Raw genomic sequence first — 18,231 nt, 5'->3', positions numbered from 1 at the left:
TTTTGAATAAATGCCAATAAAGAAAACCTCTACACAAAATAGACCTATCACTATTGTAAATTGTATTTGAAAACTTTTTCTACATTTCAAACGAACTGTTATTGTATTTTTGAATGAAATTGAAGTATGACATCAGAACCAAACAGGTTACAGAAAAGAATACTCAACTATGTATAACGTATTTGTATTAAAATTAAGATATTTAATTCCGACTTATAGGAATGGAGAACAAAAGCTTAACTGTAGATTTTGAAAAAGCATTTGATAACATAAGGCGAAAAACATTGTGGCTTTAACTATTATCTCATAATATTTGTAGCATATTGTATAATATCAATTTGAATATGTACAGCCAGATTAAAATAAAGATATGGGTATACTTGTACCTTAAAGATTAACATTATTTTTTTTATAAACGCATCTAATTTTCAAGGGTTATCAACTCTGTCTGAAATGTTTGATGAAATGGTGTGTTACATATATTATGTATATCCAATTGACCCTCTATTTCTAGTGAAATCTCCCGATCTCCAAATGAATTGCAAAGACAATTAGATTATTTTTATATTTTTTAGCAGATGTAAATAAATTCTTTCATTCAAATACTAGTATGTGATATCTCCATTCGGATTGAAGATATCACGAAATGACAATATAAACATAGTGAATTCCAAGGTGCAATTGCCAGATTTGTTATTTCAATACAATTAATTCCCACGATAATTTTGATCATTGTATGCTTTTAACCTTTTATTTATTCTGTAGGTGAATTACATCATTTATTCAGAAGGATTTTATAATTTACCAACAACGAAGTTTTAGTCGATGACACATCTAGGAATGTAGACTTTTTGTCAATATGGAATCATGTTACAAGGTCAGGTTAAATCCTGACATAGCTTGGTGGGGATTTAATGTTTCAAAGATCATATCATATATGGGGTTTTGGTAATTGAATCGTCTGGTAATTGAATTTGCATTTTTAGTTTTAAAATTATGTCATAAAGACAATGCAATGCAAAGCTTGAGACTTAATTTATCTATCAAATTTAACAATAGAACAATTGTTTCTACAACGAAGTATACGTGAAACTATTTCCCCATCAATAAAGTTTTATCCAAAATTAAAAACAAGAATGTTCAAGTATCCAAAAAATTTAATTAGAATTCCAAATACGTTAAAATCAATTACTGGGAAGTCACATGTAATTAATGGCAGTCTTATTAGATTTGAGTGAATTTACATATTTCATAGCTCAGCATTCTCTTAGATATGGAATATACTTAATATAAAAGTCCTAATTAAGTACTGTCTTAGATTTTAGTACACGTTATCATTGTGGAGCTAACGGATGGTATACTAATTAATGTCCATTAACGTTTTGCCCCCGAATAAGTAGTTATCGATATATATTGCCCCTGACTAATAGAAACTAGGATGTTAAATTAGCCTTATTGTCTATAGAGTCATTCTCGCAAGCTCACCTGTCTTCGCTAGTTTTGCTAATGTGTTAAACTTCCAGTAAAAATCACATTAAGCCAAGATAGCAAATTTACCTTTTCGCCCTTTGTTTCCAACATTAATAAAACATTATCGGATCCAAACGATGATTTATTTTCACAAGAGGATATTGTTAAATAAGACTCTTAGTTAAAAGACAAAAACATGTTATAACTTCTGTTTAATTTTGCGTGTATTTAACCTTTAATACGAGCATGCGCAGATCTAAAGGTGGGGATGCGAGTTCGGGACAAGTATTCCTTTTAAAAGAATGATCGGCATGAAATACCATTGGTCAGCTCTGTTTATATAATATACGCAACATGCAGTAAACTATATATAGCACCGTTTAATCATTTTCGAAATGGCAAGGCATGAATGAACTTTACTTTTAGTAGGTGAATTATACTTCCGACTTATATCCCTATGCATATGTGAAGAAAAACGTGATTTGAATCATTATGTATGTAACTCTAAAAATGTTTTATTTTCAGGGTAAACGGATAAGATTACCGTTTTAGTAATCTATGTCTAATTAGAGATTTAAATAAAGTTGTCAATGAATAGTAAATAAAATAGTGCAAGGCGCAATGCGTGCGCAAATAGTTAAATTTGCCGGATGCCTCATATGGACCAACTGTGATCGGCCGAAGCCGATCACAAAAACCTAGCTGGAAAATTCAAATAGTAAATTTAAAGGGACACACAAACCCATGATTCAGGAAATATCAAATTTTTACGACATTTCTACATTTTTTATATAAAAAAAATGAACTTTCGAAAAATAACGGTGTTCCAAAGTAAATAAATTAAATTAAAAAGAGACACGCAAGCGCAGGGTAATGTAAATACTGCAGCGTGGCATGCTCCATGAGCTAGAAAACTATCATTGAAACATGATGTCTTCAAGACCTATATATTTATTAAGATGAAATCTCTATGAATGCATATTTTTTACCACAAACATCGAAAAGCTTCAAATTCCAAATAATTTTTTAAGTGTGGCAATCCCATTGCAACTATATTTAGACAGAAATCGCGATCAAATGATACTAAACCGATGTCCAAAACAACTCGGTTTGTTTTCATGTGCAATTTCCGGTTGAGTTTTTATCACCTGTAGATTGATAGGGGATGACTTATAATGCATGAAACCTTACATTTGATGAAATTTCGAGCTCTTTTTATTTCTGTTGTCATAATCAAAAAGTAAAACATCTATTTTCAGTCACCGTGTAACTTTAACGAAACATGTCTCAGAACACCCCCCCCCCCAAAAAAAACCAAACAATTATCCATGACCCCCCCCCCCCCCACCCTTTCCGGGAAAATTCTGAAATCGCACATGATCAGTACCGACATTAAAAATATCTAACTTAAAGTTAAGATTACAGATTCATCCATTATTACGAGTGTGGGATAGTGAAATTCCACCGAGGGGAGAAGATTCACGGTCTAGGACGAGGCTCTTCCGAGTCCTACACCGTGAAACTTGGCACCGAGGTGAAATTTCACTTTCCCACACGAGTATGTAATGAATTATTATTTTTTCTCGCATTATTTTACATAAAAGAGATGTTTGACAGCTTTCTCTTTTGACGTTTAAAAGTGTACTTTCGGTTTATCCCGCCGCGCGCTACAAATAGTGCAAGTAAAGAAGAGAGCATTTGACAATATCTTCAATGAAAATATGATTGAATTTTAGTCAACTAAGCAAAATAATGACTTATAGATTAGCTGATTCCATCATTAATCATTTTCTTGCAGCATAGGATGATTCACATTTTACAGCGGCGTAGTAATGCACAGTGTAAGACAGAAAAATCTCACACTGCTGTCTCACACTGGACAAACCGATCTGGCGATCTCACACGGTGATTATGCGAGGAAAAACTATCACGTGGAAGATAAATACGGTAGTAAATATTCCAATCACTGGTCGTTGGACAGGTAAATACTTAATAAGGTATTCTTGTTTTAAGTTAGATTCCTCTGAGCTGTGTTTGGTTATAATTAAATTCAAACGTTGAGATGTAAGTGAAAGTGTGAAAGTCAACCCGAAAAAAGAGAGCTTTGAAGATGCCGCAAAGTGAACAAACAAGCAATGGACCACAGAAAATTCCAGAGAAGAAAAAATTGGTTACGAAGTACAATGAAGTGTTTTAAGTGTGACAAAGTTTGACACTTTAAAAGAGACTGCAGAGATAGGTCTAAACAGTAAAAAAAAAAGACCATGAGAAATTAGACAAGGATACAATCGAGCGTTCAGGGATAAAATATCATCTCCATATAGAATATCAGAAGGTATACAAAAACAGGGGTGCAAGAAAAGACCATAAGACAGCAAGGAAAAACTAGTAAATGCGGTGGAACAAGCCGTTTCTAAGCAAGATATGCAAACCCAAACCCCCCTACCCCCTCAAAAGGAGAACAGACTAGCAGGTAAATTTCAATCATCAGATAAATCAGCAATGGATGAAAAGGAAAATGTGTTATCAATGGGAGAATATATCCTAAATCGATTGAAAGATTGTTTCGGAATTTTTTTTTTTTTTGATATTAATGAAATCTAAAACGAAACACAAGCCATAGACACGTTGAACATTAATAATAATCCACCTAGTGTAGGAGAGGTTTAAAAAGACTATTACAAAACTAAAAACTGCAAAAGCATCAGGAAATAATCAGATAAATACTGAGCCTCTCAAGGCCGTAAAATACTGTACAGCAAGCATCTCGACAAATATTGCCAAAAGATATGGGATTCAGAAAAGACGCAAACATTCTGGAAAACAGACCTCATGATTAAACTACCAAATAAACCTGCAACAACTAGAGAGGTCTGATATTCCTCTCGATCACCATGATTTATCAGTAAGGGATAAAAAGGGAAATGTGTTGTCAAAAGAAGAAGTCATCCTTTATCGCTGGAAAGATCCAGAAAACAAAGCATTGGTAACATCAGTCATGAACATTTTGAAAATTAATACAGATCCGCCTAGTGTAGAAGAGATAAAAAGTTAAAAGCAAAACTAGAAAGTGCAAAAGCATTGGATTTTGATCAGATAAATACGGAGTTTCTCAAGGCCGAGTATAATACTACATTTCCAAACATCTTGAAAATATTCCTAAGAAGAAATGGGAATCAGAAGAGACACAAACTGTGTGGAAAACATGTCTTATGGTTTAACTACCAAAATAAACCCCGCAACAATATAAGGGGTATGATGAAAGTTTCAAGCAGAATTACACTTCACTGTACAGAATCACAGAAAAAAGTAATCTCTAACTGCAAAAAGGATAAGCAGATTTTTGGGAAGGGTTGATCATGCGTGATCAGGATATCACTTTTGGAATTTCCAAAGCTTTTCACAGTGTCAACAGCCTACTCTTAAAAGGATTTTCAGTAACTGTGGAATCCCATATAACTTATTTTTATCATTAAGATGCTGAATACAGACCTAAATGTCATTTAGTTATTTGTATAGCAAACCTAAGTGTTGATGATAAGATAAATTTCAAAACAGGATTGAACCAGGGATGTCTGCTCTCTTCCTGTTTCTTCATATCCTGCATTGAGTGGATCATGCGAGAAACCAACAAGCGAACTGAAATCAGCTGGTCAATGTCGGAAATGCTTGGAGATCTAGATTTTCGCAGGTAATTTAATACTGATATCACGACTTGTAAAGAAAATGAATCAACCAGCTTGTAATTGGCCTGAAAATCAAAAACACTTATACAAGGTCATAAAAGTCAACACAAAATCTAACGAACCTATCACCCAGGATCGCGCAAATATTGAAAATGTCGGAGACTTTGTCAACTTAGGAAATAAGATCGTAAACCACAGATGAGAGCTTAGTAGCTTTGATTTTTAAAGCAATAGTATAATTCTATGCTGCATTACCAAACAACAGGAGACCGTAAAAATCAGCACAAACACCCAAAACAAGATTTTCAAGAGTAATGTGCTTTGGGATCCTCTTATAATAATATATAGTGCTGAATCTTGGAGTTGTGTTACCAGATAGTCATGATATAACCTTGAATTGTTAGTACTACAATCTATTCACTATGATACTTATGTCTACCTTAATACTACAGTATTCCTAAATGATGTTATGCAACCAGTTGCAGAATGCGAGCAAATAATTTCCAAATTGTGAGTTTATAAATAATTTGTCATATTTGGGGATTCTATGCTCTGGTACTCTATACTGAGTCATGTATTGCTTATTTTATATAACCTTTGTAACCTTTTAAATCATGAACTTATGTATACTTTTATATATGACCTTTTAAAACTGTACGTAAGCGATGCGCCATACTCAGGCGGGAGACTCAAAGCCTGCATCCCAATACACTTATTCCTAAATGAGGTTATTTAACCAGGTTCGGAATTCAGGCACAGTAAAATCCAACTTGAAAATATCTAAACAAGTTATCAACAAGGAAGTTATAACTCTGGAATTTAATCACTAAATTTTCACTCATGACCGTCGTAGATGGGCCGAACTAGTGGGAACTGTCAATCATAAGTAAAATGTTATATATTCCCCTGTAGAATTATGTTAGACATGCAGAATTTTTTTTAGATCTAAATCAAACATCTTTAATTTTTTAGCTTAAAATTTTAACTGGATACCTTTAGTTTTTCGGCTTATAATTTTGATTTTGGATTTTGATTCAGATTGAAACTTGGGCTGTTATATTTAATTTTGTAAACTGACAAACCTATACGATCATGCTTTTTAATAAACTGCTTGTCAAACAACTATGGGCCTTACTGGTTCCTAAGTTTGGGTGCTACTCAAACAGATTAAGATATCGGACCTCTTGCAAGTGACAAACTGTTTCAAGCAAGATATCGATCCGTTGCCGTTGCAGAATACCATGCACTTTCTGGCCAAATACTTTATCGGATGAAGAACTAACATCACCCATCTTTCCTAGATACCAGAAATACGTTAGAGAAGGTGACAGTGGATAGGATACATGTGTAATATACACCCTACCTCTATCCAAATGATAGCAGCAATGAGATGGACACAAACCTGCAATAGAGGAAGACTGAAAGAGACCCAAAGAAGTGCAGTAGATCTAGAGAAAGAAGTAAAGGAAAACAACTGAACAGGATACAGGTCCAGAGATGGACACAAGATAGACCAACATAGAAGTCCCTGGTGACGCCCTTGTGTGGTTATCAACATGACGAGAACTATAAGTAAGTTGACTGCGACTGGGATGTCGAGAGAGTTAAGGTAAATTGTTTTCCGGTCGAGGCGTTAAGGTTGTGTGGACTTCTAAATACACTTTTAAAAGACTTCTTAAAAAAATATTAAAATAGGGAGAAAAAAAGTAATCCCTTAATTTAAAAACATAACATTTTTTTTAAGAATCAAAAATGGTAATTAAATATTTAAAAAATGACGATAAACTTTTTCATACATACAAGAAAATAAAAAAAAACATATACCTTTAAATACTTTTACATAAAAAAAATGTGACCCTGAAAGTCAAAGGTTGGGGATCGACTAATGCAATTTTTTGAGAAAAAAGATTTATTGGTACACAACAAAAAACAAAACAAAACTTGGTTTTGCAAGAATTGCAGAATTATCCGCAAACGATGGTGTTGTCATACTTTGTAGAATAAAGTGAAATAGGGCATGGTGGTATTTTTAAAATCCACGTCAGCTTTAAGGTTGAATCAATTTAAAAATAATTCTAAGTTGACTTAATAACCTATATTAATAATTATTTCCGTAGTTCTAATCATATAATCCGTTTTACAGCAATCATTTTAAGATTCAACACAACCAAATTATTTGGACACACAGATGCATGATCTGATGATAAATATATTGGTAATAAAAACTGCATCGTTTTAGAATGTAGTATTTGAAGCTCAAAAGAAAATTCAGTATTGAAAAATCTGCACGCATCCTTGCAAACAATTCATAAAATGCCTTAAAAATTAAGTTTTAAAAATCGTTATAAGATATATAGAGTAATATGACTTGTACAAACCAACTCCAAACTTGAAATACCGTTAAGTGAAGAAAAAATAAGATTTTTATCGGATGGTTTTAGAAAAGATAATCAGTATATGAGAGACCGGTGGGCGTATATTTTTCGACTATGGATGTGTTACTTCCTGTCTGAACGAACTTCAATGTAAAGTGTTGTATGTTACAACGCCCTGTGAAAATTACTCACTTCGAAAAAAAGTGCGTTAATTTTGGGACCAATTCAACGCACTTTGAAAACAATTAAAACCAATGTTTCCTACAGGAAATATGCTATAATTATTATAATCTCAGATAAAAGCATGTTTTAAAGAAAATAAACGGGGGGGGGGGGGGTAATCCCAATTAAACTTCGTCGTTTTACGCTTTTATCATTTATCCACATAGAAGTAGAACACAATCAGTTCATTGTTTACAAATTAATTTTTCAAGTTTATCAATCTGTCGTGGTTTAAAAATGTATGCAATGAAAAGACGCTTATGTATGCATATTTATTTGTACATTTTAAATTCAAAGTATCTGCCCGATGGTTTACTCGCCCTACAATTTCCGCCATGAAGTTATTAATCCGTTTCTGAGAATCCCTATCAGGAAAGTTCTTTCCAACAAAACTGTTTCATTTTAGTTATTAACATTTTTGTATTTATCAAAGTCCGATCCAGTACGCGAGTCTGGTGAACAATGAGGGGGTTTCACACATCTAGACTGGTAAATTGATTTGTATATAATTAGCTACTCAATTGTTATCAAATAAAACCAAAAACAATTTTGTGAAATCAAGCATTCTTAAGCTTAAACATCTGTATAGTCCGTCAATTAGTGGTTAAAGGTCTTATGCAAGGAAATAGCCAATTGTAGTTCCATATATAGAGAGACAAATTCTTTTCTTTTTTCCTTTTTTGGCACCTTATTTTAGGCCTACAGTATTGATTATGGACTCAGTGGCTAGGAGAATTATAACTTGAGTGGAATTGTCACACTAATTTCAATAGAACTATTTTTTTAATGCAAATGATGCAACTTCCTGAATGAAGCTTAGTCTGTTTTTCAACATGTGAAACCCAAGGCGTTTTTTAAACTATGCATGCTATTTTGATTGTTACATTCAATCAATATTAAAGAATAATCGAGCGACATCAGTTGTAATGTTATGCCATAAGTATACGAGAAATAGACCCCGCATTACCTTTTACAAATTATGTATTATAAATATTATGAATAATGTCATGGAAAATCTTCCGAAAAAATGACAATGTTAACAAAATATGTTCTTATAACAATAGAGCTTTGATTAATTTTCGTTTTGCTACATATGCTGTGCATTTATATGCAAATTGTGTTACACATTTGACTAAATTCATGAAGCAAACAATTTTCCGAATTGGGCATTTTTGTTGGATAAAATACAGGTTTAAACTCAAATAACAGTATTTTAGTCATCCAGGGTTGATAAGGAAATAAAACAACAGAAAAATGTTCATAAATCGATAAAACAATGCAAGAAAACAAATAAGGAATAAGGAATCATTCTTTGAGTATTATGAGGTGATAATTTTGGTCGGGGCGTGATTAAATCCAATAAAGCCCGAAATGCTTTATGATAGATTTGATCACGCTCCGACCGAAATTATCACCTCATAATATTCAAAGAATGTTTCCTTTTTACTTATATTTATATAATTTTAAACCATCTTACGATTAAATATTTAAATATAAATAAGTAAACCCTGCTAGCGCCTCAATTTGGCTTTATGGGTTATATAGTACAACATCGATACGTAGTGTTATCACAGGCAAAGACACAGGAAAATGTAAATACAATATTCTTGTTTCTCATATGACGGCGTTGACCCCGTGACGTCACAGTTCATCTCGCGCCAAATTCATAGGTGTGAAATCGGGTTTTTCCCAAATATCTCGAAAACTACCTATGCAATCGCAGCATAATTTCCAGGATGATGTTTTACACATAGATCTCCATAATATAGAAAACATATGCAAGCATTGACCGGCACTGCATGCACCCTTTTAATACGAACAAAATGCACAACATTTAGATTTCATGCACAACATTTAGAATTCATTCCCCCCTGTTGTCTCAATATATTAAGTAACACACTACTCTTGAACAAATTTGATTTCAACTGTAATTTATTTGTTCCTGTACGAGCAATCATCAATCATTTTCATATAAAATTAATTTTAGATTTGGTACAAACAGTTTGAAACGTATTTGGTTTTTATTTTGGGAATATTCAGCAGACTTTATCTGAAGACAAAAATGTGTCTTAATGAATTTATTTTAATTTATTATGCTGTATTTTCATAAAGATTAAAGCAGCTGATTATAGGTTTATATATATTGAATAACATTTCCAATTATATATGTGTTTCATGTTATGAAAAAAAAGCAAATTGATTTTTTGACTTGATCATAAAATCAAAATCATATTTTTTTTCATCACTGGTAATTTAGATATCAATTTTGAAATACAAAATATGACAAAAATTAATTGCTTATGAAATGAAAATATACTAGGTGGAATTTTGAACAGAGATAGAAGTATTATCCACAGACAGTTATAATTTAAAACATTTTAACCCATTATAGTTGATACTCGTATGTACTGGTTTAATTGAGGTTTAAAATTAATTGACCTCCATTTGTTTAGTATCCATCCACAACCACTGGAATATCAATAATCAGATTAATTATTAGAATCTATTGTTACACACACAGCTCCATATGAAAATAGCACACATTTTGAAAAACTCCATTTCTTAATGTATTTCATTTCACACCACTGTTCCAATATTTTCTTTAAATTGTGGTGCTCCTACATTTTATTGACTTTATGGTGCTCCAATATTAGAGAGGTTGAGATTTATAACTACACGTACACGATTTTGTAATTTATCAGTTGAGATTTCATTACCAGTAGGATATAAACGTGTACGTAAATCGACGCAGTTTTGTGACATGAATTTATTTAATTTATTCCAAATCAATGGCATAATTCTTATCAATTTGCATGCAATTCTATACAATGTATCACAATGATATATTACCTCAACTCAATTAGATTATTTTGTTTTAAAAACTAAAAGTTTGTTATTACATGTAGACGACACTCTATATGTTTAGAGGACGTGTGGAAACTCTGTTTTCACAAAAACCGATGATGTAATACGCAAAGAATTTAGGTGATATGTGACACGGTCGCATACTCGAACTCGTTTGAAATCTCAACCTCCCTATTATCTAGAATCTCAATGTACATTTCGTCTATGAGACTTGATGAAAATCCATGATTTGGGAAGCCATCCCTAGAGGAATGGGACATTGAGTCTCTGTTGGGGGTCTGTGGGATGGGTCGAGTCTCCACGGCGCTGGTGTAGTGATCTGCTTGAGACATCTTTCTTTTTTCATATTTAGGTTCGAGAGCAGTAGGCATAACTCTGTCTCGAAACCTACCCTCAGGCATATGTTCCGGAGGAAGCTCTACGGTATGTTGTTTGAGGTCTCTACCTCTTCCCCTTCCTGTGGCCCCTTTTGTTGGATGGGGGTCGTTATTTACTGTTGTTTTTTGACATTCACTGAGTGTGATATGACCATTAGCGGACTGCAGTGATTTGTCGAAATTTTTCTTCCTACAGATGACGAAAACAAATAACAAAACAACGACAAGGACTATAAATGAAACTCCTCCTCCGAGAATGCCCCCCACTATTTTAGGTGTTTTATCATCTGAACCAGGGTTGACTGCTGTTGTGGCAACATCTGTAAAGGAACCTTGGGTAGTGCCTGTTTGACAGGATATCAGGATTTGATTTGATGGTCCTGTCAATTCAATGAAGAAACAGATCTCATAGCGAGACCCGGGGTTAAGTCCGGTTATTGGATGATCCCTTTTGGATTTTTCCAATAAAAAACTTTTCTCTTGGGTATTGTTTATGCCTAATTGTTTACATTGCACTATAAAGTTCTTTAGATAAGCCATTTCTCCACCGACTGTCCAAGAAATCACTATTGTATTTTTTGTTTCACTTAAAATTCCAAATCGAATATCTGGTAAGAGAACAACAGAGGTTGTTCCAATTGTTGAGTTGGTCGTTGTAGTAGGTGTAAAGTCTGGACAAGAAGTAGAACTTGGTGGATTGGAGCAGAACTGACCAGTTTCCAGATAAAGTAAAGACTTGCCTGCTAAATTTGTTGGATTTCTACATGTCAAAATAACCAAACCAGAAGAAGGTATTGCTTTAAAAAACTGGTGAAGTCCATAAAGATTACAATCACACGCAAAAGAGTTCTGCGAGGCAAAAAAGAAATTGAGTTTGTTAAATCCTTCAAAAACACATTTGTCAATAGTATATATTTGGTTGTTAGAGATATCAATGACCTCCAATGAATATTTTAACCCATAAAGAGATTCTTGTCTCAATACTGTCACGCTGTTGTTTCTCATGGTAAGACTCTTAAGCATTTCGTGATTGTAGAAAAGCAAGGATGGAATGTCAGAAAGTCCAGTTCCAGATATGTCTAGATTGACAAGATTTTTCATAGCACCAATAGCCTCCCAAGCATACTGATCAATTAAATGGTTGCCCTGTATATGTAGGGTTTTCAGGGCATGCTCTGCTCCTTTTAAGGCATCCAGGCTAAAGTTCAGTGGGTTGGTAACACTTGAGTCATACTGCCTTCGTAGATCTAATGTTTCCAGCCTAGTCATGGGAGACAGTGCTCCTTTTTCAATTGTGTGGATCCAATTTTCAGACAAGTCTAACGCATGCATATTTCCAAGGCCATGGAAATCGTTGCTTTTAATCACTCTCAATTTATTACCAGCCATAAAAAGGCTGGCTAGTTTTGGCATGTTTCCGAATAAACCATTGGGAATATCTGTAAAATCAGCCATCATATCACCTAAATTAAGCTGTTTCAGTTCATGCCAGTTGTGATTGCCTAATGGTACAATGGATTCTTTTGTTAGCCTATTCAGTCGAAGACTCAGAACCTGGAGTTTTTCAGTGATGCCTATGAAACTCCCATTGTACATATACCTTATATCATTATCCCTCAGATCCAGTTCAGTAAGAGAACTTAGAGAATCAAACGAGTTGCTTGAAATGTTTGTCATTCTGTTGTGTACCCATGAGAGATGTTGTAGCTGACGAAGTCTGTTTATAGCAGACTTTGGAAAAGTTGGCACTTGGTTGTTTGCAAATTCCAAAACAGTCAGTTCCTGTAACTGATTTTTGAAAGATTCAGACGAAACAAAGTATGTGTTCATTTTTCTTAACCTTAAAATTCTCAAATAAGGAAAATAATTGAATTTTGTACTCTCTTCAATTGTAGACATGTTAAAAAATTGTAACACAAGCTCTTGAAGATTGGTGATGTTTTTCAGTTGTTCAAATGGAGGGTATAGTACATTATCACCCTGGAGTTTCACTATTGTCAGATGTTGCTCCAAATCTGCAAAAGCATTTGGGTGAATGCTGTGTAATTTGATATTTGGGCCACTCATATCAATTTCTTCAAATTTTATCGCATTAAACGCATTGGCTTGAATAACTTCTATGTTGTTGTTTGGAGACTTCATGTCTAATTTCTGGAAAATTTCTGCAGAGGAATTGAAAACTGGGATCTGTGTCAGACCAACACACCTGATGTTTCTCTTGCTTTGGCCGGTTACAGTCTCACAAGTACATGTTGGCACTGTGCTGGGGCACTGTGATAAGGAGTAGCCAACATGTAGTAGAACAATAGTCACCAACACTAAGTGTTTCATCCTGTAAAGAGTATAATAACCGTAAAATAACATTAATCAGAAGCAGTCTATGTAGTTCAACGATAGCTTTTAAGTTTATCGTTGAATTATGATCAGAAGATTTGTTATGTGACGGAAAGAGTAAAGGGAAAAGAAAAGGTATCTAGGATTCGATTCCTAAACTTTTGATAAATATTCTAATTCAACCTTGAGTTCCAAGAACCGCACGAAACACCAAATGTATCAAAAAGAAAAATTCCCCCATACCAAGCTATATTGACCTCAGATTTTCTAAATTTTAAGCTAATATATGAACCAAGCTTTTTTTCCCTCTGGAGTAGTCAGTCCCGTTTTAGATAAAATGCCACATGATTTCAAGTCAAATAATGTTAACTAGTACTTTAAAGGTGTTGATTTTTTTTTCAGCGGATAGTTTAATATATGGTTTATCAGTTTTGAAGAGGATAACTAAGTCCTTTTGAATTAAGATTTCATTTATATAATAAGTCACAAGTTCACTTCGAATCTATCAACTTTTTTTAACAGGAGGGAAGCTAGGAATAATTGTACTATGTTTTCACCCCTTATCAATCACTTTGTCCTTTCTGACGAGTAAGTTTACAATATAAGTTGCAGGGAATGGAGTAATAATTGTAAACCTGAACAGATATTTTAGGCACAAGTACCTTCAGAATAACATCCTTTTTTAAGTCTGTTGATACAATAATCAGATATAAATAGTATTTCAGAATTTGTAATATTTATTGACAGACAACCATTTTAGCGGATATTCAATATACTGACGCGGTCAATCGGCTGTTTCTGGTCTAGTTATTGAATATTTGGCTTAACTGAATATAATATCTATATTGCTTTATCCCTTCTCTGAATTTTTTTCGATGTAATTTTAAGTTGTAAACTATTATATAAAATTGGTTTCTGTCATTTAAACGGCATACAGCCACGTTCGATCACATAAGAAAAAAACTCGTAACTGGAAATTGGGATATTCCGAATCACCCAGCGATTCGTGTTTCTCAAAAGTTTAAAGGTACGCTCCATCAACAAATGAAACTACTTAACAGTCTTCATGAGCAATATATGTTATTTATTTACAAAGTTAATCATTTCTTCCATTATAATAATCTAATTCAGTTCCATTTCGAGCATAAAAATCGACTACTAATATTACATTTTCGTCATCTGTGGATATTTTTTGAATCTCTTATTCTCTCATACTAAATAAATTTCTACTGCTGTCTTTTAATTAAATCTGGAGGTTTGTACTTGTCTATAATTCCAATTAATAAGTTTTTGAATTCATGGAAGATGAAATAACAGTCACAAACATCAAATTGAAAACAAAATAAAGACGAATATTAGAAAACAAATGGGTAACTTCTATTAGAAATGTGCAAAACAAAAGAGATATTAATTGTATCTGGGCGCATTGATAGTAGTCTAAATGAGAGGTTAATATGCAGAAGTTCAAGCACTGTATATTGCGTCATATGCAATTATTATATTTATAAATAGATGCCGAATGTGAGAGTACTAAAACAAATTAAACTATGTTCTTATGTTCATGCACCTGTTGTATTGTTTTGTATTGTATTGTATTTAGATTTACAAAAAATGCAAATGTAGCCGAGACACAATCGAAGGTTGATCGTGTACAAAAAATCTAACATTTCCTTTTAATAGAAACAAAAATAATTAATATGCACAATCTTTTGCTATTAGACAACTGTGGAAAAAATTTAAACTAAAGGATCCTTCTAAAGAACAAATTTATGTGCAATCTTTTGATTTCAAATAACTTGTTCAACTTTTGTTATTGTAAGGTATTAGAAACGCGGCAAATACCATAAAAGATGTTATTCATGAAATTATTGAACACTTAGATACAATTTATAAAGACGCAGCTAAAATTGCAGTACAAGTTTTGATAGTGGAACAAAAATCAAGTAAAAAATCATATTAATTCTAACCCTTTGTTTACAAAAGTCGTCCAAAAGACTCGTACAACTCATTACCGTGATAGAAAACTTTATTATCATAAAAAGCGTACATAAAATGCATATAAAAATATAAAGAAATTAATGAGATATGTTTGAATAATCCTCGATCAAGAGGAGCTAAAGAACATATTAAAATTAATAAATTTTTGAAGGGGATATATAAAATAATTAAAACAAAAATAATATAACGCCCAGATTAATTGATGTCAATGAACTACATGTATATAAATATTTTAGAGATTGAAACAGGTCTCTTGAAAGAAGCGATAAAAGAAACCACATGGTATAACGATATAATTGCTAATTTATGGTGTGAATGTGTGGTGTGAATGAATCAAGGTCTAAGTGATTACATAAATCAAGATACAATACAGCAATCTATTAAAAAAATAAAGCTACTGGATAAGATGGGATAATGAATGAGTATATCAAAGCAACACAGCAGCAAATAATGCTGGTTTATGAAAAATTATTTAATTAAAGTTTTTCATCTGGTAAGATTCTTTCTATTTGGTAAAATAAATGAAGGTAAACAAAACCAAGGACTTAAAAACCTTTCCACAAAATAGACTTATCACTATTTTAAATTGTATTTGAAAAATCTTTTTTATATTACAAACGAATGATTATTGCATTTTCGGATGAAATTGGAGTATGACATTAGAGCCAAACAGGTTATGGAAAAACATACTCAATTATTCACAACGTATTTTTTATTAAAACATTGATATTTAAATCGAACTTATAAGAATGGAGAACAAAAGCCTTAATGAAAATTTTGAAAAAGTAATTGATAACATATAAGGCGAAAGCATTGTGGTTTAAACTATTACAGTGTATCTCATATTATCTGTAGCATATAATATAATTGTATAATATCAATTAAATATGTACAGCCAGATCAAATTGAGATATGTGTATACATGTACCTTAAGTATTTACATTATAGTTTAAACGCATCCGATTTTCAAGGTTTATCAATTCTGTCTGAAATGTTTGAATTTTGTACATCCAAATGACCCTCTATTTCTAGTGGAATCTCCTGATCTCTAAAAGAATTGCAATTTTATATTTATAGCAGATATAAATAAATTCACTCGTTTAAATATGTGATATCTCCATTCGGATTGAAGATATCACGAAATGACAATACAAACATAGTGCCTTCCAAGGTGTAATTGCCAGATTTGTTATTTCAATACAACTATTTCTCACAATAATTTTAATCATTGTATGCTTTCAACCTTTTATTTCTTCTGTAGGTGAATTACATCATTTGTTCAGAAAGATTTTTAATAGATAGCACCAAGGAAGTGTTTAGTCGATGACATAGCTAGACTTGTTGTCTTCGTGAAATCATGTTACAAGGTCCGGTTGAAGTCCTCCCATAGCGTGATGGGGATTAAATGTTTCAAAAATCCTATCATATAGGCCGGATTTTGATATTTGAATCGTTTAAAATTATGTCATAAAGACGATGCGATGCAATGCTTGAGACTGAATTTAACTATCAAATTTAACAATAGAACAATTGTTTATACAACGAAATATATGCGTGTAACTATTTCCCCTTCAATAAAGTTTTATCCAAAATAAAAAAAACTGGAATGTTCTAGTAGCAAAACATTTTCATTGAAATAGTATTCCAAATACGTTAAAACCAATTTCTAGGAAGTCACACGTATTGGCAGTCTTAGATTTGAGTGAATTTACATTTATGGAATATATACATAATATAAAAGTCCTAATTAAGTAAGTCTTAGCACACGTTATCATTGTAGAGTTAACGTTCATTTTTTCCCGAATAATTAGTTATCGATGTATATTGCCCCTGACTAATTGAAACTAGTTTGTTAAATTAGCCTCATTGTATATAGAGTCATTGTTGCAAGCTCACCTGTCTTATCTAGTTTCGCTAGTGTGTTAAACTTCCAGTAAAAATCACATTAAGCTAAGATCGCAGCTTTACCTTATCTTCCTTTGTTTCCAACATAAATGAATCATTATTGGAACCAAATGTTGATCTATTTTCACAGAGGATAATGTTAAATACGGCTTTTAGTTAAAAGCCGAAAACGTGTCATAACCTCTGTTTAATTTTTGCGTTTACTTAACCTTTAATACGAGCATGCGCAGATCTAAAAGAGGGGGGTTGGGTTCGGGAAGACCTAGCTGGAAAATTAATATAGTAAATTTAACGAAAATATGCCCCAGACCCCCCCCCCCCCCCCCCAAAAAAAAGTTATCCATCAGACCCCCCCCCTTTCCTGGAAAATTCTGGAACTGCACATGATGAGTACCACCATTTAAAATACTTAAGTTAAGATTTATTGAATCATTCATTATAACAAGTGTGGGATAGTGAAATTCCAATGAGGGCACAATAATCACGGTCCAGGACGAGACTCTGCCGAGTCCTAGACCGTGAATATTGGCCCCGAGGTTGAATTCCACTATCCTAGACGAGTATGAAATGAATGATTAAATTTCCTGCATTTTTTTTTTACACAAATAACGATGTTTGACATTTTCTTTTCTTTTTTGACGTTTAAAAGTGAACTTTGGTTTATTTGTAACCGAGCAGTCAAGGAAAAATGAAGATGTGTATCTGATGACTTTATTTGAATAATGAATATAGAGGCATTGACCTACAAAAAATATTCATCATATGAGAAAACTGACAAAATTAAAGAAAATACATTAGCTACAAGTTACTACAAATAAATCCAGGTGGATTAATTGGAGAAGTATTCAATGCCCAATGCCAGTCAGGTAAAAATAAAGCTATGGATAGCTTCCATAACAATGGGAAAGCAATCAACCTCAGGAAAATTTTCATTATTGCAATGACAGTACTTTGGAAAGAGGGAAAATGATCAGTTATGATTGTTATGCAAATTGTGAA

At 32.8% G+C, this 18,231-nt stretch overlaps 1 protein-coding gene across 3 annotated transcripts; it reads right to left on the bottom strand.

Annotated features, from left to right (window-relative positions):
• Window positions 1–9,890: 9,890 nt before the first annotated feature.
• On the bottom strand, window positions 9,891–17,435 carry LOC105338876 (leucine-rich repeat-containing protein 15-like). 3 transcript variants are annotated; one of them, XM_066088755.1, is made up of 3 exons: window positions 17,296–17,417; window positions 16,256–16,375; window positions 9,891–13,327 (listed from the first exon to the last, which is right to left on the bottom strand). In XM_066088755.1, exon 3 carries the CDS (start codon window positions 13,324–13,326, stop codon window positions 10,735–10,737), a length of 2,592 nt encoding a protein of 863 aa, XP_065944827.1. In that variant the 5' UTR covers window position 13,327; window positions 16,256–16,375; window positions 17,296–17,417; the 3' UTR covers window positions 9,891–10,734. The 3 variants fall into 3 exon arrangements, with proteins under 3 accessions (XP_065944827.1, XP_011442462.3, XP_034326744.2); XM_011444160.4 differs by lacking the exon at window positions 16,256–16,375 and having other exon boundaries at window positions 17,296–17,435; XM_034470853.2 differs by lacking the exon at window positions 16,256–16,375 and having other exon boundaries at window positions 17,224–17,360.
• Window positions 17,436–18,231: the final 796 nt, after the last annotated feature.

The sequence above is a fragment of the Magallana gigas genome, chromosome 6 (assembly GCF_963853765.1).
Source record: "Magallana gigas chromosome 6, xbMagGiga1.1, whole genome shotgun sequence".
In the NCBI taxonomy this organism is placed as follows: domain Eukaryota; kingdom Metazoa; phylum Mollusca; class Bivalvia; order Ostreida; family Ostreidae; genus Magallana; species Magallana gigas.
This window is presented reverse-complemented; position numbering and strand designations above follow the sequence as displayed.

Coding starts and splice junctions, on each gene's coding strand:
- LOC105338876 (XM_011444160.4), bottom strand. CDS start 17,330: ATGATTCATTTATGTTGGAAACAAAGGAAGATAAG. Junction 13,328..17,295: donor TGGAAACAAAGGAAGATAAG/GTAAAGCTGCGA, acceptor TACTCTTTACAG/GATGAAACACTTAGTGTTGG.